This window comes from Amborella trichopoda, chromosome 13 (assembly GCF_054954075.1).
Source record: "Amborella trichopoda isolate Santa Cruz 75 chromosome 13, AtrichopodaSantaCruz75HAP2 v2.0, whole genome shotgun sequence".
NCBI lineage: Eukaryota > Viridiplantae > Streptophyta > Magnoliopsida > Amborellales > Amborellaceae > Amborella > Amborella trichopoda.
Genome location: NC_142348.1, coordinates 2,447,733 through 2,470,520, shown reverse-complemented (window position 1 = coordinate 2,470,520; position 22,788 = coordinate 2,447,733). Strand labels below are relative to the sequence as shown.

General features: G+C 34.9%; 2 protein-coding genes across 8 annotated transcripts; both read right to left on the bottom strand.

The window, feature by feature from the left end:
• Nucleotides 1–1,131: 1,131 nt before the first annotated feature.
• CAT9 (cationic amino acid transporter 9) lies at nt 1,132–8,460 on the bottom strand. Of its 2 annotated transcripts, none has more exons than XM_020663685.2 (8): nt 7,342–8,460; nt 5,676–6,090; nt 4,848–5,024; nt 4,413–4,637; nt 3,891–4,067; nt 3,313–3,549; nt 2,469–2,558; nt 1,132–1,541 (listed from the first exon to the last, which is right to left on the bottom strand). In XM_020663685.2, exons 2-8 carry the CDS (start codon nt 5,979–5,981, stop codon nt 1,395–1,397), a joined length of 1,359 nt encoding a protein of 452 aa, XP_020519344.1. In that variant the 5' UTR covers nt 5,982–6,090; nt 7,342–8,460; the 3' UTR covers nt 1,132–1,394. The 2 variants fall into 2 exon arrangements, with proteins under 2 accessions (XP_020519344.1, XP_006837350.1); XM_006837287.4 differs by having other exon boundaries at nt 5,676–6,085.
• Nucleotides 8,461–14,799: 6,339 nt separating this feature from the next.
• Nucleotides 14,800–22,788, bottom strand: LOC18428252 (cationic amino acid transporter 9, chloroplastic). 6 transcript variants are annotated; one of them, XM_088856196.1, is made up of 10 exons: nt 22,675–22,788; nt 21,689–21,811; nt 20,564–20,976; nt 20,365–20,483; nt 20,077–20,253; nt 19,670–19,894; nt 19,270–19,446; nt 17,472–17,708; nt 15,832–15,921; nt 14,800–15,271 (listed from the first exon to the last, which is right to left on the bottom strand). In XM_088856196.1, the coding sequence occupies exons 6-10, from the start codon at nt 19,811–19,813 to the stop codon at nt 15,125–15,127; spliced, it is 795 nt and encodes a 264-aa protein (XP_088712322.1). In that variant the 5' UTR covers nt 19,814–19,894; nt 20,077–20,253; nt 20,365–20,483; nt 20,564–20,976; nt 21,689–21,811; nt 22,675–22,788; the 3' UTR covers nt 14,800–15,124. The 6 variants fall into 6 exon arrangements, with proteins under 6 accessions (XP_088712322.1, XP_088712320.1, XP_088712321.1 ...); XM_088856194.1 differs by lacking the exon at nt 20,365–20,483; XM_088856195.1 differs by lacking the exon at nt 20,365–20,483 and having other exon boundaries at nt 19,270–19,353.

The window sequence follows — 22,788 nt, the reverse complement described above, 5'->3', positions numbered from 1 at the left end:
GCTTGGAACAAGTACGTTACTTAATTTGAGCCACTCACGGAGGGAAAATTTTGTGCAAGCCAACGGGGTTGCTATTTTAGCAAAACGTGGGGTTAATGGTTGCTAATTTGGGACTCTATGCTATTCTAATTGGCCTATAGGGAAGCCAATTGGGTTGTTAATTTTTAGCAAAACGTGGGGTTAGTGGATTGCATACTGTAATTTGGGACTCTTAGCTATTGTAGTTGTTATGTTTACCTGCATTAACAATAAAAGTTTATACTCTTGTAATAAAATAAAATAAAATACCAACTTTGTTCATAAATTCTATTTGGTTTTAAACCTTTTAATAATATTTTCTCTATTATTTGGGTAGGTAAGCTAGGATTCAAGTCTTGGATAATTAGTGTTCACCATGCCTCTACACTGCCAAAACAACCATTTGTACTATAGATGTGACTAACAATTCACCTCAACGAGTTTTTTGGATCTCTGGCTTATATTTTAATTGGACCTACCTTCTAACAATATTTATAAGAAAATGCAAGATTCTGAAAAAAAGTTCATACAGGTGCGCCGATGTTGTACTGTAAAAGTATGGCATACATCAACATGCATAGGAGAAGGTTTTCCCGATATTAGAAAACCCTCGATTAATCATCGCGGTTTTAAGATGTATAGATATGGGAAAAAAATTTCAAATCCTCAAAATAGGTCATTTTATAACTTATTATCTAAACCATCTATTTTCAAGATTTTCTATCGTTTATAGTATGCACCATTTTTTAAACTTTAAATTTTATGGTTTGGGGTGGAAATAGATTTTTAATCGTGAGGGTTTCAAGTGCTAGAGCACCTAATGGCAGAGTTTGGAAGTACGCCTTACTTTGACAGTTCGAAGTTAACACCTTATATAAACTACATGATTTTAAAAATACAACCTTTAAGATCTTTTTGATGGGGTTTATTTATGGAGTTTTGGAGACTACGATATTATCATATAGAACCCAAAATTTACAGGCTTTATATTTGAACTTGAGATTTCTACATTTACATGTAGAAATAAATTATATATGGTTACAATTTTATGAGACAACTAAGAATAGGAATATTATGAGACACTAAGAGTACCAATTAGAATTACACAACATGAGAAAGAATAGGAATATTATGAGACACTAAGAGTACCAATTAGAATTACACAACATGAGTCACTCCAAAGCCTAAAGTCATGGAAGGGAATCTGATAAACCCCTAAATGACCAAGACATACAATTTCATAAACTGACCAAAAAGAACTCTTTTACACCCCCAAGTTGACAATCAACAAGGAATGCACTAGGGGGAAGCTCTACATGAACTGCGCATCCTCTTTTTGATAAATAGAAATTTATTACAGTTATAATTGCAGAGATCTAGATATCATCCACAGGTGCACTATGGTAAGCAATGTACTGCTGGTTAGAATTTACCGGGTCTGCATGGTATTGCCCATAAAATGCATAGACGCCAACCGAGAAGATGCTCAAGACAACAAATCTCACCCAACCCTCCCAATGTAGCTGCACAAAAGACCAGATTAGTCGTTCTCTCTCCCAAAAAAAACACAAAATCCCACCCCACACCAAAAATCAGATTAGTATCTCTCCCTCCCTGTCAAAAATAAAAATAAATAAATAAAATGTTTGACTCTTTGGGAACCTATATGCAATGAGTGTCACCAACTTTTGGATGGTAAAATCACATTTCCCCAAGCCATTAAATGCATTTTTTTGGCCATCAGGGAAAACTTGGAAAGCTGGGGTGTGTCATTCCTCTGCTCAATAAATCTCATGTCAAAGTTCACATTTGACAACTTGGAAGATGTGAATTTTCTGTTTAAAAGAATAACTGCGGACACCGAGTACAATTGCTTCTCTTGGGGCCCTAAGCTTGGAATTGAACCCAAGACCACAGTGCTAGGACTGCATCCCTCCAACCACAAAGCCCAGAGGATGCCAAACCATTGTTTAATCTTCTTTGTCGAAAGAACTTTGCTATTTGACTAATAAATGTGGATCTATCCTAGACCAATGCCGAAATTCTAAACCTTGGGTGTGAAGCTAATGAATGGCACCAATTCTAAGAGGTCATAGCAAAATGTTCCTAGGAGAATGTGAAGTAACCTGTTTCCACAAATGAAAAAGAAAAGACAACAATATAAAAGCGTTTGAAATTATAGTAAAGAAACTCCTAACCATAGATTCAAGTGCAACCCCATATCTCTCTCTCTCCCTCTCCCTCTCTCTCTCTCACACACACACACCCACACACACACACATCCACACAGTGAAAACAGCTTTTGTGAATGTGTGTTGTAGCCATGCTCTCTTGGAGATGGATGTTTAAAAAAACCAACACATCATTGGTAGCTTCTTTCAACACATTCCAATTCCCATGTTTGCTTCTCAAGCCTACAACACAAAAAAAGAAATTTGGTAAGAGCTTACCTGTGCAAACAAGAATATGTTGAGAAAGATGCAAACCGCCGGCACTAAAGGAACTCCAGGACATGAAAAACCAGGTGGATCTGCATATACCTGTTTAAACCAGCCAAGGAAATGGATATCATGATTCTCATACAAGAAAAAGAAAATGGAGCTAACCTAAATACTAATTTTTCCCTGAATAAGCATTTGCAATCATCACAAATTTGAGGCATACATCGATCAAGGAAATCTAATGTCATTTCTTGAATATAAACACAAGTTTGCAATTAAATAAATGGCTTTTTTTTTTTTTTAAAGAAAGGATAACTTGAATTAATAGTGATAATATTACTTACAAAAAACCATAACTAAGTGGTAAAGGCATCCCACAAGAGGATGCTCAGACAGTACAATCTACAGGACACAAGAAAGCGGCAGAAAGTAGACAAAAATTGAGAAGCACCAAGAGTCGCCATGAAAAAGACGGGGGGAAAAAAAAACAAAACAAAGAGGCAACCACCCTCAAGTGGTGTAGGCAAACCAACGCTAAAATAAATGGCACGGTACCACTACTTATTTCTCAAGTTCCATCGATTTCTATTTTTCTTTTACCGATTGATGTTAAGCACCCATAAAGTAAGTACATTCATTAGTATGCTACACTCGCATCATTTTGATAAGTTGGAAGTATGGTCATAATGCTTCCATATGAGCATGCAAGGCAAAGTTAAATGATGCATCTAAGTAGCCTTGAAAGAGGGTTCTCAAACAATTAATATAAGATAAGCATTCTCTTTTGCAACAATCAAGAGCTTTAACAGATTAAAAAGTAACAGATAAAAGGTAAATAATGGTTTGTACTCACTTGGCGAAAGTGAAGAGCAGCAATAAAGATCATGGCTATCACAATGGCCACTAGAGAAAAGAGAAATGAAGCATTGAAACGATAGCAAAGCCCTGTAACAAAGCCGCAACATGCAACTCCAAAGAGGCAGATAACACCCTTCTGCCAGGTTGAGAGTCCCATCCCCGAAACTAATCCTGCTCCCTTATCATTTTGACGTAAAGTTACAACACAGGCCGAGACAACTGAGTAGCCTGTCTGTTAACCAAATCAAGTTCAAAATGGTTTAGAAGGATTTGATTTTATGTCAATAATGGTCATTATAAACATAACAACTACTACTAACCAAAGGTAAGTTTGCAAATTCCAATGGATTACAGAAAATCCACAGTCCAACTGGTGATTGGCATCTATTGAAACGGAATGCGATGGAGAGCATAACGACCATTTGGGTCCACTCTCTGCATTGCCAACCATTCATTTCATGGAAGGTGACTATCATAGTGGACTATGGTTTTCATTGTCTTATAGTATATTTTCCCAAGGAATTATCAGAGTCCAAATAGATTGAAGAAGGGTTTAGACTTTAGACAACATACTAGAGAGCCAACTGAGAGAATATGAGAAAGATGGTGAACATCAAATACTCCAGCCAATATCCCAGCGACCATGCCAGCCCAGATCTGCGAATTTATAGGAGTATGAAATTTAGGGTGTACTTTCGCAAAGATTGAGGGCAAGAGACCATCCCTTCCAAGGCCAAGATACAACCGTGACTGCACGCAAAAAATATTCAGGTTTTCAATTTGACATATAAACTAAGTGAAAAATATGGCAAATATATTTATATCGGAAATGAAAAGTATATTGCTATACCAATAACACTCCAAAGGGCCATCCTCCGTCCACTTCCAATGACAAATGGATAAAGATTAACTGTACGTGGGTGCTGTCCTGGAGAGCCCCATTACTGTTAATCTCCTCTCTTCAATCAGGAGGACTGGATATTGGATTCCTTTTGGAGTAAGGTCAATCATAGTCCATGTCTACCATATTCCATTGGATAATGGTATACCAGGAAGGGAACATATTTCATTTGCTGAATATGCAAGGGAGTTCACCTGAACATATAAACCAACGAGGAGTGTTGTAGTAAGGCCAGCAACCGCACCTATGCTGATGAGAACGGATACAAATTTCAATCCTTTTGCAATAAAAGCATCGGCCAATGGGGCCTCTTCACCAAGTGATTGATAAGGCACCATACCAGTTATCACTAAGGAGACCCCAACATACAAAGCAGCAATGATAGTGAGGCTCACAAGTATGCCTATTGGTAAATCCCTCTGATATGAAGTTATGCAGAACAGAAGAAAGTTGTTAGAGAATCTTATTACAGAAATAAACTAAATCTAGAATTTGTTTAGAAGGTGCCGTAAAAACATAGTGCCTAATGTAAGCTTATCTCCTGAATCCAATCTTTTACAGAGAAGTTACCAAGCACTACCGAAAGAAAATCATTTCTACAGAGAAAGAAGGGAAAGAGAATACAATACCTGTGGTCTTTTTGATTCTTCAGCTGAGTTTGCAACTGCATCAAAACCAACATATGCAAAGAAAACAACAGTTGCTCCTGTTACGATTGCTTTGAATCCATATGGAGCAAAAGGGGACCAATTTGATGCATCCACCTCAAAAGCACCAGAAAAGATGACCAGAACAACAATGGTTACCTGTATAATCACTTTCTCCAATCAGGAATCTTAGAATAGCCACACTACACAATGGAAAGTTCTAAGAAAAATATTACTAAGCTTTTAATGAGAGATCTGGTTCAAGACATGCTGAGGCACGAACTGATATAATAATATCCTTTCCTTTTTTAGATTTTCCCCCTGGAATGGCAGGATCCTTAGCAAAAAAGGCGTGTCATGAAAAAAAAAAAATGCAAACACATGAATGCATTAATAAAAAATACTAGAAATTGAACAGTTCAATCCAGTAACACCTCCGCAGTAGAACAAATCAAGGAACAAGACCCAAAAAGAAACAATAAGTTGGTGAAGACAAGGATGATTCTAGTAAGCTGCTATCGCGAAATATAATGTCAAGAAAAAAGGAACTGCAAGCACTGCAAAAGTACACCTTTTTTAAATTATGAAAGAAATGCCTTCCATAATTCCATAATCGATCTAATCAGGAACATAATTAAAAAAAAAGTGCAAAGAAAACAGCCAATCCTGATGCTTTTTGGTATTGGTTCAACTAATCTCTACCTTAAATGCCATAAGAGATAATTGTTTATGCTCCAATCTGTGCCCACAGATCGGAGCGTAAACAATAATGGATATTAGAAAGTTATTACCTGGGAAAAGAAAGATTACCTTCAAGATGGTCATGAACGCATTGACCATAGCCGATTCTCCCACACCTCGGCAAAGTATTATTGTCAGGAGTATAACGAGAATTGGGGCCAAGATGTTGATGGAAAAGACCCCAAAAAGATCCAATCCATCTTGCCCAATCCAACCGGGTATGTTGTCCTTTAGAAAGGGAAAGAGTTCCAATAATGATATCAAGTAACTTGCCAAACTTCGAGCTAGGCTAGCAGCCCCTATGTGGTAATCTAACATAAGTTGAGCAAATACAAGGAAAGCAGTGAGCTCATTAAAAGCTGTATATGTGTACATATATGCTCCCCCAACAACAGCTGGAAATCGTGAAGATAGCTCTGCATAACACAGAGCATTGAGGGCAGATGCTGCTCCGGCGAGCGCAAAACTAACTGTCACACCTGCACTGAAGCAACTTAAATGAATAAGAAAAAGATATTATTAAGAATCAAGAATAAACTCGGCAAGCATGAGCAAGGTATAAAATCATTAATGCTCGCATCACCATCATCATTGAAGAATATGGAGAGAGAGAGAGAGAGAGAAGTATAAGATGAAAGGGATCCAAGTTTCTATAAATAGAAGAAATATTCCATCCTGGATGCCAATTCGATCCATCTGGGCTTTTCAATTAATAGAAGAAATATTTCACCCAGGATGCTAATCCGATCCATCTCGGTTGAAATAATCTAAGAAACATCAGCTGAAACTAAATTCAGCTCTGTACACAGCAGACTTTTCAGCCCAGTTTTGTACATTTGTAAGTTGCAATTTATGTATCAATACAAGTCACTTCACACTTTACAAAATACAGAAAAGAAAATACATTCAGCGAAGAAAAAAGAGATAAAAACTGAAAAAACAAAGTCAAAGACAAAAAAGAGAGAAAGATATTACCGAAGAAAATTAAAGTTAGTGATAATGGGCTAAAAAATGTCACCATATTGGCCAACTAGTCCAAATCCAAATGAAGTAACAATAACATATTAAAAGCAAAGAAATATCCATGCTTTTGAGATTATTCAGCCAAATCTGCAAAGTGTTATTTTTCATACCAATTCAGCCCAAAAGGATCAAAATTTTCACTGTATAACTGAAGTCGACCACTAAAATAGAAGAATTAAGATACACACCATGGCTTTGGGAAGATTATCTGACCCGTATTAACCCAATTGATCACCAAGGACATTAAAATCGCAGTTCATCACCCAAAACACAAATAAAAAATTTCACTATGCCACTAGTTACATCGAATATGAGTCATCGTCATCATCATCCAAGCCTTATCCCAACTATTGGGGATCGGCTAATTCATGAAAAGATGTGGCAAAAAAAACACTCAAAAGAACATTCAATTCAAAATCTACAATAGTGGTTTTACCTCCGAAGACAGGATTTAATATGGAACCTGGGAAAGTTCAACCAACTCATTTCCAAAATCCATAACACTGAACTTCATCAGAATTGAAAACAGAGAAACAAAAGAAATTGAGCTCATTTCTACCCCCAATAACTTCCTCTGATGCCTTACCAAATAGTTGCAAGAGAACATCAATAGCAACCCCAAATTCTTTCTTTTTTCAAAACGGAAATCCCCACATTACAAATGCCAGTAAAAAATAAAAGAATTAGAAAGGGAAGAAAATAAATGAATTACCTGGCCCTGCATCTCTAGCAACTGTTCCAGTAACCACAAAGATCCCTGAGCCAACTGAAGCTCCAATGCCGATGAGTATGAGTTGAAAAAGACCAAGGCTGCGAACCAGGCCTTCTCCGGCCACTGGTCCGCCTCCATGGCCTAGGGTTTTGGATCTGAGAGCAGCAGAGTAAAATGACCTGAACCAGGAAGAAATGGGAGAAGAAGAGGAAGAAGATGATGTGGTCATTGGATAGAGAGAGAGAGAGAGAGAGAGAGAGAAAGATATGTAGAAAGAGAAAGCTTCCTGCAAATTATTGAAAGAGGGCAATCTACTGAGGAGAGAGAAGGATTGATGTGAATTACTGGAAGAGGCAATCTAGAGAAAGAATGAGAGATTGGTACAAATTACTGGAAGAGGCAATGAAAGCGAGACAGAGAGAGAGAGAGAGAGAGAATTTGCTTGAAATTATTGCAAAGGCAATCTATAGAGAGAGGGAGAGAGAGATTGCAAATTGTAGGAAGATGAGAGAGAGAGAGGGAGACTCCCTAGCAAATTATAGAGAGAGATTACCACAATTTACAGGACGAGGAGAGAAATAGAGTTAGAGAGACCCACAAATTACAGGAAAAGGGGAGTGTGAGAGTTTTCGTTGAGAAGTTTTGAAGGGGTACAGAGAGAGATTCTAGGAAGAGAGAGAAAGTTTGCCACAAATTATACGAAGAGGAGAGAGAGAATTAGCTGCGAATGAATCAAGGGAGAGAGATTACGGCAAATTTTAGGAAGGGAGAGAATCCTGCAAACCAGTGGTGAACTCAATCTACACTTCTTTTCTATTATACATGAGGATAAATAATCTAGAGAGAGAGAGAGAGAAACATTATCCAGGGATAGGGAGAGAATCTAGAGAGAAAGTCTACAGATAAATATATTCTAGAGAGAAAGGGGAAAAGGCCGTACAACATGAAGAGAGGCTCTCGTTCCAGAGAGGGAAAAATCTCCAGAGAGTACAGAAATAATGGAGAGAGAGAGTCTCTCAGTCAAGAGAAAGAGAGAGAATCTAGAGAGAGAAAAAGAGGAGGCGTACAGTAACAGCTCTGTTCTGTCTTGTTCGGTCGTTCCCCGTTACGATTCATTGCATGAAGCTTATATACAGTAAGATTCATTACAAGGGTACAATAGTCATTTATCAAAAGGCTATTTATGCCCGATTTGTCAACCCTATATTATGTTTCTCACTCTAGAATCTTTCTGTACGATGTTTCTCTCTCTAGAATCTCTCTTTATATTTGAAATAAGTTTATATTTATTGGAGCATGCTGCACCTCAAAAACCCTACAAAAGGAAGTGCTTCAGTCTTGGAGAACCTTAAAATTGATCATATCAACCTTAAAATCTATGGATATGAAGAAAAATGAATTTTAAATTCAATAAAAAGTATAGTTAAATCTAATAAATAGCATAAATAGCAAGTTTTTAGAAGTTTAAGTATTTATTGATTTGCTCAATTTATATCATTTTAAAAATATTAAATTTTATAACTAGAGTTTAAAAATATATTTTCAAACCATCGTAAGGTTTCAAACACTGGAACAACATCTCAAGTAAATTTTAGAGATACGCTTTACTTCTATGGTATAAATAGACAACATTATACAAAACTCACCCTATTTATTACTCTTATTAATTTACCCTATTTCAATTATCTCAACCCATAGTCACTATATTTTTTGGTAGTATTTAAATTAAATAAAAAAATATTTAAAATATTAAACGGCTAAAATTATCATGCTTCAATTTTAAATAAGAAAAATTTATCAAAATACTTACGAGAGATACACTATTTAGGATATTACGCTTTCACCACTATCCAATTCATGATTATATGTCTTTTACGGTTATTTTTAATTAAATCAAACAAAATAGGGACAATGTTAAATAGTTTAAATCACATGAGTATTTTGATCGGTTTCACTTTAAATAATGATGCACATTTCCAAATCTCGTGAGAATAATGTCATAATTCACTGCAATGGCCTAAAAATCTGTTCCGCACTTAATTAGGAAATTCTAATTCTCAAAGTTTTCCATATTAAACAAAACTACAAATACAAGTCATCAAGTAGATCTACAAATACAAATCTAGGTAATGTGTTTCTAGTGTGCTATTTTAGTTCTTGAATTCTTTTTGTTCTCGTGTTTATGCTTTTTTTTTTTACTAAGATTTTTATGACCATACACCAGATTTTTATGACCATACACCACAATGTCGAGATGATCAATTTTAAGAAAATTTTCCAATTTCAAAAAAGATGGACTTTTAAAGTGTACATTATTCTTGTAATATAAGACTAGGGGATTATATACTATGAGGCTATTTAGTTTTAGTATAATAAGGTCGCAATCATTTTTAACTATTGGATGTGAAATTCAATGAATGAAAGTGTGCCACGATCTTCAAAAAAATTTGTTTTGAATTTTATGCTTAAAAAATGACACATTCTCAATCACCCAATTTCAAATCCAACACTCAATAATGACTGTGAACGCTTCATATCATCGGTTAATGGTCTCATTGATTTCCATTAAGTCATTATTTAAAGGAAATTTGTTTCATGTTAGCTGGACCGCATTTCTATAATAAGCGGTCTAGAGGTATAAAGCATTCATGTTAAAGATGGATGCAAAAAGGTGGCCCATCTAAAAACAATTGTAACTAACGGTCCAAATATTTTTTTAATATAATTATTATTTTTAATTTTCAATTTTTTTTTCCTTCATATTTATGATCTCCCCATTCAATATTATATATTCTCTAAAAATTAAGATCAAATTATATTTAAAATTTTATTTATTGCCAAGCCCTCATTTCTATAATACGCAAGTTGGATGCATAGAACTGTATCCTTATCCAAAACATCAATATTTATTTTGTCAAGGACACAGTTTCTATGCGGCCACCTCGCGTATTATAGAATGTGGGCTTGGCAATAAAGGATTGTATACAATGAAATTGTTTACCTTTTATACAAGGTACAAGGTGGTCACAATTCCTTACAACTATTTGATATGAAATTTGATAGCTCGGATGTGTCATAAAGTTATAAAAAATTTATTTTGAAGTTTGAGTTTGGTCAATGGAATAATTGCAGGCACCCAAATTTACATCCAATGGTCAAGATTATTGTGACCACATTGTATAAAAGGTAAATGGTCTCATTCTATACTTTCCCTAACAATAAATATATTTTTTAATTATAATTTGATCTTAATTTTTAGAGAATATATAATCTTTAACATGGAGATCATGAATATAAAAAGAAAAAAAAAAAAAACTAAAAATAATAATTATATTAAGAAAACATTTGGACTTTATACCTCTGAACTGCATTTCTACAATATGCAGTCCAGCCGGCATGAAACAATTTTCCTTTTATTAAACATACCCTTAGATAAGTTTTTTTATAATTTGCAAGGGAGATTTTGTTGGGTTTGGTGATAGTTAAATCACCGTACCCATATTTTCTTATAAAGATTAAGGTATTATGGAAAATGAAAATTTGACTTCTTTGGGAAGCAAAAAAGTGACATTGTTATAAAATAGTGAAAGATGACGTAATACTCATCCTTTAAAGGTCATCCATTTGGGAGTTAGGTGAATAGATCTCCATTATGGAGATGGGTCTCCAAGAAAAAGATGAATGATAAAGTTTTATGGATACATGTTTGAGGTGGAGAAATATGAAGTTTGTGAAAATTCCACAATTGAGGCAAGTGAAAAGAAATCAAAAAATATCTATGATTTGAAGTGGAGATATATGAAGGTAAAATATTTATGAAAATTCTAGGCAAATATGAAAGAATCAAGAATCTATTCAATGAAGGTTGTCAAGGCAATTATGGTGATTTTGCTATCAAGGTAAAAATTGTTGAGTTTTGTGATAGCTAAATCACTGTACCAATATTTTTTTTTAAAGATTAATGTATTATAAGAAACAAAAATTTGACTTTTTTGGGAAGCAAAAAAGTGTTATCTTTATAAGAGAGTGAAGAATGACATAATACTCATCCTTTGAGGGTCACCCATTTGGGGGTTATGAGAATGGGTTTCCAAGAAAGAGAGATATGGTCTCTTAGAGAGAGGCGATATTCTCATGAGATTTGGGTTGGTTAACTTCCACTTCTAGAGAGAGAAAATCTCTATGTTGCTCTTAAGGTTATTTTTCCAATAGCGGTATTATGGTGGGAAAAATGATGTTGATCGACAGTGTTGTTCGGTCGGGAGAGCAGGATTAGAATGGAAGATCGGTGATGGTCTTTTACCGATGTTTAGAAATAGGTATTATCTCTTGTAACTCAAAACTGCAATCTTCATTATGATAGTGGATTTATAGTTACCGAGATTGTGGATATAGCCCTACGGGGTGAATCACGTAAATATTGTGTTGTTGTGGTGTATTTTTTATGTTTGTTTTATTTCCCGCACTCGATTTATAGTTGTATTCATCTATTTCACATTTGGCCAATTGCATACATGATCTTGGGTGGGATACCGATATTTGGGATTCCCGAATTCGCAAGCTAAGTTGTTCATGAGATCCCTACATATTTTTCAAAACACAACCACACAAGGGCAACTTGGAACGTGGAGGCCATATTTAAGGGCATCGTCGTCATTTTTCACCAATCCAAAAAGAATTATCAAGTGATCAAGAACATGCTTTGATTATGAAACTACCAATGATGCATGCAATTTAAGTATGGAAAATTGTTTCATGCGGGCTTGACCGTATTTCTACATATGCGGTCTAAAATATCCATTTTGAAGATAAATGTATGTAAGTGTTTCATTTAAAAACAATAGAAATTAACAGTCCAAATGTCTTCTTATTAAAATTATTATTTATAATTTTTAAAATTTATTTATTTATTCATATTAGAGATTACATGTCCGCATAAACCGGGTCCTTTAAGTAATACCTAGTCAATAGCACGTGGGTTGGACACGGTTTCATGTATAGAATTTGATTTTTTTTTTATTAGTTTTATTTTAATTTACATTATTTCTAAGTAATATATGTCATCCTTTCATATTATGCCCCACCCCAATAATTTTAAATAGCACAACTAACCCATAAATTATTTAATTTTTCATCTAACACCTAAACAAGAAAGTAGGCTTTTAAGACCCCCAAGATTATTTATTTGTTCATCCACCCCAAACTATTTATTTTTGTTGAAAATGTGAACCAAAGTTTCTGATCATGCCCATCTCAATACTTTTAAAAAAGTAAATTTTTTATCGAACCCCCGTAACTCCAATACTAGTTATTTTTCAGTCAACCGCCCTAAATAAAAAAGTAAATTTTTAAGGATGAAAATACCCCGATGTTTTTAAGATATTTATCTCTCAAAAAACTTGAGATTTGAAATTTTAGAGAGAAACTATGTCAAAAATTTTAGATAGAGAAACCTCTCAAATGTTTTACAGAGAGAAACTACCACAAATTTCAAGTTTCAGAGAGAGAAATTATCTAAAATTTCAAATTTCCATAGAGAGAAACTATATCAAATTTATTGGAAAGAAAACTATCTCAAATTTCAAATTTTAGAGAGCAAAAATCCTAAATAATTTTTTGAGAGTGAAAATACATCAAAATTTGTAGAGAGATGAACAATCTCAAATTTCAAGTTTTTGGGAGGGGAAGAATGTGGGTTTATACATAGGATATTATTATTCTAAATAAACTATTTTCTTATTCGGGGTGGTGAATAAGTAAATAAATGATACTAAAGTTAGTGGTATGATTTTAGTACTGGTAGCAACATGCCTAGAAATGGCTCAAGGGGATAAATATAATTTTCTCTAGTTGTTTTTAGGGCAAAAATGCTCCCATATATAAACCCACATTTTTTCCATCCCCTTTCAAATTTGTAGAGTTTCACTCTCTAAAAACTTAAAATTTGATATACTGTCTCTCTAAAGCTTGAAATTAAGGGGAAAAAAAAAAAACTCTTTCTAAAAAAAGTTGAGATAATTTCTCTCTAAGAAGTTTGATATAATCTCTCTCTACAATTTCAAGTTTTTAGTGAGAGAAACTATCTTAAATACATGAGCGATATTTTTGTCTTAAAAAATTTACTTTCTTATTTACTATGTGGACGCAAAAATAAATGGTATCAGGATCAATAGTCACCATCATCATCACCATAGCCTTATTCCCAACTATTTGAGGTACGTGTTGTACTGGATATGTGTTGTACAAAGTAGTAGGATCAATGGTGTAGTTTAAAAATTATTGAAGTAAAAAATGATTAAAAAGTTTGGCTTAGAGGGTATCTATAATTTGGAAAAAAATTATGCAAGGTTGACACCTTAAAATATAGAATTAAAGTGTATATAAAAAAATCCCTCAAAAAAACCTGTTTTGATATTGGAAAAACATCTAATTGATCATCTCAACATCAAGATGAATGAATATGGAGAAAATAAAGAGTTTAAATCCCAAAAATAGCACGTCTTACAACATTTTATTTGGACCGTCTATTTTTAAGAATATTATGTATTTATAGATCTACTTGATTTAAACCATTTTTTAATTTTAAAATTTTATAATTAGACATGAAAATAGATTCTCACACCATCCTTAAAATTTTCAATTCCAAAAATACACCTTATGACAAGATTTGGAGGTATCTTATGACAAGATTTGGAGGTGCTCCTTACCATGATGGTTTATACAAACCGCACCCCTATACTTTTCCTTCCCGTTTACAACACATCATATGAAGTACAAATATTTGTATTTTACATTTAATTAATGCATTTTCAAATTATGATATTTCAAAGAGAAAATATAAAAAGGAGTTCCAACTCTTCTAATTTAAACTAACATACAAACATAAATATCTATTGACATTAAATACTATCACAATGATATATGGCCCTAATCACAATCATCTGATCTAGTCATTAATTTTTATGGGTGCCCATGATCTATTCGTTATCTATTTATATGCTACATTATTAAACTAAAATTAAAAAGTGGACACATGTTGCAAAAATAAAAAATAACTTTCTCTAAATAGCTTGCTGAATAGGTGCTTTTCAAATAATACCCACTATTTTTAGACAAGTTAATGGTGGGAATGGAGGGAAGGACGCTATGTTGAGGCTCCTACCCCTAACCACCGAGGCCCTGAGCCCATTTCCTCATGTAGGGCACCACATTACTCAAAAACATTTATTCACAAAGACGATAATCTCATCGCATTTAATTCTTTCTGGAGAAATGGTTTTTATTTTTATTTTTAAATGTTCCTGAGATATGGATAATTGAGTTACATAAGCATTTATATTGGGATTCTTGACTTGACTAAGAACAAAACCTAACAAACCCTGAACATTTACTCACAAAAAAAAAAGAAAGGGAAGAAGAAAAGAGAGCCAAATGAGAGGGACAATGATACATGAGAGGTTTGAAAATCCTAACAAGATACAGTGTGAATAAAACTGCAGGCTCAAATATTACACCATGCAGCTATCTTTTCCTCTAGGAAAGTTCATAGTAAGTTTATCTAGGTACAAGAAGGTCATATCAACCGTAACGGTTGATGTGAAATCCAACAGTCACAGATACATCATTGACCATGCTCAAAGTCCAAGAAATTTTTTTTTGATTTATGATCTTTTTGTATCAAAAATAAATAGCCATATATATAATCCATTTCCTTTTAATTATGTACATTCCAACATAAATTTCCATATACAATGCATTTAAAGTACTTTATTTCGGCCACTAACTACTGAGATTCCCCTGATGGGAGCTTATGGTAGTTGTGTTGATTGTCTGAAGCAGCCAAATTGGCATGATGTTGTCCATAAACAGCATAAAGGCCTATGCTCACAATGCCCACGACTGCGAATCTGACCCATGCCTCCCAGTGTAGCTGCAAAAGAATCAGTACACCAGTGAAATATATTACCAATCGAATGGATCCCCATCTCTCTTTCTGTGTTTGTGTGTGCGTGCGTTTATGCACTCCCACTCTATTATGCACATAAGGGACATCATAAACTATTTCAGTGTTTACCTTACAATAAGAACATGGTACATCTGTACATGTCTCTGTGTACCCGTGTGTGTGTGTGTGTGAGAGAGAGAGAGAGAGAGCATCAATGGCGAACCTTTGTTGATATTCATAGACATGGGTTATTTGAATGTGTACATGAAGTGCAATGCTCTTGGAATGAGTTCTCCAGTAGGACACTCAAAAGGGTTTGGTTGCTCAATGTGCAACCAGGTAAAACTTGTCTATAATCCAGACATCCATCAAATGCAAATAACAGTCCCCTCGAACAATAGGAACATGCAGAAAAGAAGAAAAAAACCTCTACAAATAGAATAAAAATGCATAAAAGAAAGAGAAATAATTGAAATATCCAATAGGACCGGTAAAGTTAGGGATCAAGACTAAGATTTTAATGAAAGGCACTTTGAGGAAGTCACCTGAGCAAACAAGAACAAGTTGAAGAAGATGCAAACCAATGGCACAAAGGGAACTCCAGGGCATGAGAACCCAGAAGGTGCAGCATATTCCTGATACACAGCATCAACGCAATGAGAAACCATTCCATTAATTTAACTGAAATGATTTCTTGCTCCCGCGGGAGCAAACTGTCCACTTGCACTACTGACCAACTTAAAAAAAAGAAAAATAATAAAAATAAAACACACTCTCCGTGAGCCTGGAACAAATAACACCCTAAAGTTGAACGTAGGGCATCCTATGTTGGACAGCAATATCTAAGTTTTAGAGAACTCAATTCTTTTTTTAAAATAATCATCTAGTGATTCTTAAGAGGATCCCAAAATTTCAGATAGAAAAAATCTTCCAAGTAGGTTTTTCATCCAAGGGCACATGTGGACAGTATATGCTCCTGCAGGAGTATAGTATATGCGCTATTAATTTACAATTGAAAATTAGATGTTAGTACAGGAAGCAATATATCATGAGAGAGGAGCAATTACCATGAAAAAAGAGAAAAAGGAAGGAGACATGGAATGCCATTCTTACATAGCAGCGCATTGCTTAAAGCTTCACATGTATGAAATTTGATACGATAAAGTGAATGTATGCACTAACACAGCAGCGCAAGATGTTAACCTAGCTTAAAGCTTCACATGTATGAAATTTGATATGATAAAGTGAATGTATGCAAGAGACAACGGTGGTCATCCATGGTTTCCTTTTATTGATTTATTGCACAGTTTCCTATAGTGAAAGATTGTACATCATCATGCATGATACATGATTACATGTTACCAAAGAAAAAAGAAAAAGACTAGCATGACATACGCTCCCTAATCTAGATGTATTCAGTCTGAATTAGTCTAGAAAGTGTGATATTTGAACCTCAAACCAAAATACGTTCTCAACCAGCAGTCCATTTTTAAGTTTTAGATTAAAAAAAAGCACTCCAACCTCAGAGATGTATTTGATAGTTAAGGTTTTGGAGATCTCACTGAAAGTAAGACATTATTACTGATCTGCATTGAGATTTATGATGGTATGCAACTGAAACTTCTAAAATATTTGTTCAGATACCAGAATTGGCAATTGTTAATGCTTTTCTACTATATTTACCTCTATAGTTGCTATAAAAGGAAAACATGTTTGGAAACAATTCAAAAGATGCAAGAAAAAGGACTGATTTGAGATACAAGACAAAAAAAGAAGAGTTGAAAAAAGCATCAAGAATTAGAATAAAGAATTGCTTACAAAAATATTCAAAAATATTTGTCACAAAATGCTCGAGAAAATCAAGGGAAACATGTGAAGCACTCTGTGGAATGGCGACAGCAACATCACAAAACCCCAAGGGATGGGATATCTTTCTCTCCTTGCATCAAACTTGTATTGTACTTCTTGTACTCCATGTATCAACAATAAAGGTAAATAATCACATGAGAGAGATAGAGAAAGAGATGGTGTGAAACTACAAATCCAGACTATATAAAATAACACCCACTTAGAAACATGGCTCTTGGCACAATGGTTAGAGCGGTGAAGCTACAATGTGAAATCAAGAGTACCAGCCCTACCCTGTTCAAAAAAAAAAAAAAAAGAATAAAAATAATAAACTCACTTGGTTATAGTGAAGAACTACAGCAAATAGCACTGCCATCACAACTAATGCCAAAATGCAGATATTTGAAGCATTGCATTGATATAAAAGCCCAGTAAGAAAACCACAAGAAGCAACTCCAAGAAAGCAGATGACACCCTTCTGGTATGTTGTTATCCCCAACATGTAGGTTAACCTTGTATCCTTGTGTTTTAGACGGAGAGTTACAACACAGGCTGAAACAACGGAAGAGCTAGCCTGTCAAAAAAAGGAAAATGTTTCAAAGAGAATGAATCAGTATATCACAAGGCAATGTTGCTCTTACCCATTAGAAAACTAAAGAAATATGAACCTGTTCTCTTAAAAACCAAATGGTACAACCTAATTGCTTGCATATGTATTGCATTGGAATACAAAACCAGCACAAATAAAATATTTATATATCAAACTGGAGAAAGAGCACATTCAAGGAATAAGAAGGTAGGAAACAATATAGAAAGGGAACTACAAACATACAAAATATACTTGTTTTCTCTTCTCATAGCTCAAGAAAGGAAGGAAGTGAACTATTGGCAACCTTCTCACAATGACTTAAATATCATGCAGAAGGGAGTCCAATGTTATAATAAGCAATGTTGTCTAAACCGGATCAGAGCAGCTGGTCCATACGGGGAAACTGTGAACTAGTGACCATTCCGATCTGTTTGAACCCCCAAAATGGCCAAAGAACCTTCCTCGAACCAGTAGATGGGCTGTCTACTGGTTCAAGGCCGAACTAACTAGCGCAAATAGGGTTAAAAATGAACTCTATTTTCTTTATTTTTGGGCATTTTCATCATTTTTAGTTGGTTGTTTTGTCCATTTGAAAAAGAATAGGGCATATTGGCCCTTTTTACAAACAGGGAGGGTTTTGGGGCTTTAGAGTGGATTTTGAGAGAGGGAGATAGAGAGAGAGAGCTACTTTAGCGATTTGTGCTCCGTCCACCAGGAAAACCCCAATATCTTTCGCAAAATTTTGGTGACTTTCAAGGAGGAGCCAGCCAAATTCAAGGCCCAAGTAAATTCATCACACTATTGTCTTCATTTGTTTGGTTTATACATAGAAAAATAGAAAAATTTTCAGATTTTTTTTCAGGTTTCTGTTAGAAATATTTCTTTCAAATCAATGCAATAGGTTGTTTCCTTTATTCAATTTAAAGGTTTTTTACTTTCAGTTGCTTTAATAATTTTCTTATTTTAGATTTTTGCTTTGTAGCTTGTAATATGTATTTTCTGTAAATAAATATTAGTTTTTTTTTTATTATTATTATTTGTTAATGTTTCAATGGAACTATGATTATTTTTCATAGCTGAAAAATGTTCTAATATTTTACTGGAACTTTCCTTTTTTTCCATGTTTTCCTTGATTTCTCCGTCTGTTATCTATTTTTCCTTTGTTCTTTTTTTTGTGTTTTTCTTTTATTTTATGACTGGTGCAGTCCAGCCAGTCTTGACCAGTCCAGTGTTAAAAACATTGCTAATAAGGGCACCAAGGGTTATGAGAAGATCTTTGTATTACCAAGCGATAAATTAACTCCCTTCTTATTTAAAAACGTGTCAGGTAATTTTATTGTTTATGACATAATTGGGGTGCTTTCGGCTGTTTCAAAGTAAGTTTGGAGAGCTCATACGGATATAGAAGCAAAACACACTCAAATGACTCCTAAACATTCCAAGGAAATCTAATTTGAGATGTCACCAATATTTTGATATGGTTGGGGTGGTTTAATCTACATCGGAGACAATAAATTTATGCCAAAGCAAAGGTTAGAGAGCGTACCAACCCACCAACTGAAAGAATATGAGAAAGGCGATGGACATCAAAGAGTCCAGCAATGATTCCCACGATGGTGCCAACCCAGACCTGTGAATGAATAGGGATATGGCGTGTTGGGTGCACCTTAGCAAAGATCGATGGCAGCAGACCATCCCTTCCAAGCCCCACATATATGCGTGACTGGCAGCAAAGAATGGCATACTCATAATAAAAGGCATGTTTAGTATCAATATTCAGTTCTGGATACGTATATTCAATAATTTATCGCCAAAAAAAACAAGGAATTCTGTAATTGAAAACTGAAGTCCATTGGGGTACGGTGAAATGAGGAACATTGACAGAATGACAGCTGGAACCATCAATGGGGTCATGTCCTGTTTTTGTCATGCTGGATATATCTCACCTTTGAATAAATGTGGCCAAGAAGGTTCGTCGTAAGGCCAGCAACGGCACCACCGCTGATCACAACAGAAATAAATTTTAGACCCTTTGCAGCAAAAGCTTCGGCTAATGGAGCATCCACACCAAGCGATTTGTATGAGACCATTCCAGTTATCACCAAGCAGACACCAATATAGAGTACACCACAAGATAGCACACATACAAGTATGCCTAGCGGCAAATCCCTCTGTAACATAGAAGGATACAATTAGATATTTTGTGAGAAGTGTAGGAAGGGCAGAAGCCTAGAATGTGCCATTTTATATCTATACATTAATAGAAAACTTCTAAGAACCACAACCAACAAATCCAAAAGTCTAATTATCAAGACAAGGATGATAGCACAAAAAGAACATCCCTTTTTCATACCTGAGGCCTTTTTGACTCTTCAGCTGAACTTGCAATTGAGTCATACCCCGCATATGCATAAGCGACAACAGTGGATCCCGTAATTATTGCTTTATATCCATTTGGAGCAAAAGGAGACCAATTGGATATATCCACCTCAAAAGCCCCAATTAAAATAACAAGAAGGATTATAAGCACCTGGGAGATAATTGCCTTCATATCAATCACCGTATAGGAGATAAATTGCATACTGTACAGCACCTTTGAAAAAATTGGGAATTCTTGCTTGCTTTTAAATACGATTCTTACTTGATTTGAGGTAAAATCCAATATTGAAACAGCCTAAAATTTCCATTTTCAATTTATCTTTCAAACTAGCGCAAGATTTTTTGATAGACAGTTCCACATGAAGAAACAAGGTCTGCAAACTGCGCATAGGTTTCAAAGGAGCCTTAGGAAATGTTCGTATGATCACAATTCAAAAAACTTAATCAAAGCAAAGGGCTACCTTTGTCACAGTCATAAATGAATTCATCAAGGTTAATTCCCTCAAGCCCCGGCATAATATTAGCGTCATTAATAAAACAAGAATAGGGGCCAAAAGATTGATGGATAAGACACCTCCAAATAACTCTACTCCACTTGCCACCATCCAACCAGGCCAGTTCTCCCTAAAGAAGGGGAAAATATTCAATAGCATAACCAGATAACTAGCCAGGCTACGGGCTATAGTGGCGGTCGAAATGTGGTAATCAACCATGAGTTGGGCGAAAATGAGAAAAGCTGTAAGCTCATTAAACGCCACATACGAATACATATATGCTCCCCCCACAATAGCTGGAAGACATGATGACAATTCCGCATAGCAAAAGGCATTGAGCAAGCACGTAAATCCGGCAAGTAAAAAACTAACTACAACACCTGCATTGAAGAAAACAATAAACAACTAAGAATCCACCATTAGAGCTCGATGGTAGACAGCATGAATGCTTTCCCACTCATTTATCGACTGACTTTGGAGTTACTGTATCAGTTTTAACTGGAGTCAAAGCGGAAGGATAAAATCCAGCCAAACAATGAGCTTTGTCAAGAGCAGATTGAATAATCTAAATCTATCAACCATATTATTACTTGTGGAGAACACTGTTGACTAGTTGAATGAGCTCGACTAGATTAATTGTCCCCAAATTTTAATGTATTATAAACAATTAGATCTTGGCAGAGATCAAAGAAACAAGATGTTCTTACATATAAGCGAAATAGAGAAAACAATTATTGCTATTCATTGATCAAGTAAACTGAGTCTTGAGATCAAATACAAGTGGTCATACAGTTTCCTTATCAAAGCAATAAGGGCTACATGCACACATGAATGCAGACATATATTTGCAGCTACCTCACTTTTTGCATCATCATACCCATCTTGTCTTTTGTAAATAGATGACAACTCTCATAGCAAAGAAACAAAATTTATGAGGACTAATGTAAAAGAAAAATAACCATTCAAAAGTAAGATTTTTCACTAATCCATTTACAAAGTTCAAACATCATGAAAAGGCCTAAAACTTTGAGGAAATGAAATGAGAGAAAAATGAGAGAGAGAAGTTTCCATGGAGAGAGAGAGAGAGATCACCAGGGCCAACATCACGTGCAGCTGTTCCGCAAATGACAAAGATGCCAGCACCAATAGTGCACCCAAGCCCAATGAATATGAGATCAAGGAGACTGAGTTGCCGAACCAGGCCTTCACCAGTTTCTAAAGGAACACCACGAGTAAGGGGTTTCGATCGTAGAGATGATGAACAAAATGACTTGAACCATGAAGAAGAAAAAGAAGTAGTAGCAGGAGAAGGACAATCAGAAAACATATTTGCATTCATTAAAGAGATACAGAGTGATATTCAATAGAACTGGGGTTTTCCCTTAGTTTGGAAAACCAAAAGTGCAAAAACCCTAAATCTTAAACCTCAAAATCCATGGAACAATTGGGATTTCTGCTACTTTGTTCCCAAAGTTCCGGGAATAGCTAAGAAGATTCCACGATTCCTTTGTCCTTAACCAAAAAAAAGCCATTCCTTTGTCCACTGTTGCAGGTTCTGCTATTTTTGTAGGGTATGTTATGTCAGCAACCAGCCAATCAACAATTAGGGCAAGCAAAAAACTCACAGCCAAGAAAAAACAATGGAGCATCATCTTAGGTATCACCCACCGAGAAAAACATAAAATTCTCTGAGATTTTTTTTTTTGGGCAATTAATTCTCTGAGATAATTGATGTCTGTGGAATTCACTATCAAATAATTAACTATTAAACTATTCAACAAACAAATCAATCAATTGATAAATTAGTAAACTTTTCAAGAGACGATAAATAAAGTAAGTAAGAAAATCATAGAAAAATTCAAATCGTCAGACATTTTGCTTGAGAAAGATATGAACAATGACTAGCAATGATGTTACATATAATATATATATATATATATATATATATATATATATATATATATATATATATATATATATATGTGGGAGGAAAAGAACAGATATAGAGAGAGAGGAAAAAGAATCTAATATATATGGGAGGAAAATAAAAGATAAAAACCGAGGACAAAGAACCTTACAAGTTTTGGGTTTAGCAAAAGGGATCGGGGCCACATAGAATTAGGGTTTTCATTGGGCATCGAAAGAGACAGGCAAACCAAAATAATGGGAGGAAAGGGAAAACCTCTCTCTCT

What these genes read in the sequence shown, in the direction of transcription:
- LOC18428252 (XM_006837288.4), bottom strand. Translation starts at nt 21,935, where the DNA reads ATGAATGCAAATATGTTTTCTGATTGTCCTTCTCCTGCTACTACTTCT. An exon ending in TGCACGTGATGTTGGCCCTG is followed by an intron (nt 20,977 to 21,688) that starts GTGATCTCTCTC and finishes TCTTCAATGCAG; the next exon opens with GTGTTGTAGTTAGTTTTTTA. An exon ending in ACTTGTTCTTGTTTGCTCAG is followed by an intron (nt 15,272 to 15,831) that starts GTGACTTCCTCA and finishes ATTCTTTTGCAG; the next exon opens with CTACACTGGGAGGCATGGGT.
- CAT9 (XM_006837287.4), bottom strand. Translation starts at nt 7,570, where the DNA reads ATGACCACATCATCTTCTTCCTCTTCTTCTCCCATTTCTTCCTGGTTC. An exon ending in TGCTAGAGATGCAGGGCCAG is followed by an intron (nt 6,086 to 7,341) that starts GTAATTCATTTA and finishes GCTTCAGTGCAG; the next exon opens with GTGTGACAGTTAGTTTTGCG. An exon ending in TTCTCTCAGTTGGCTCTCTA is followed by an intron (nt 3,550 to 3,890) that starts GTATGTTGTCTA and finishes TTTGGTTAACAG; the next exon opens with ACAGGCTACTCAGTTGTCTC.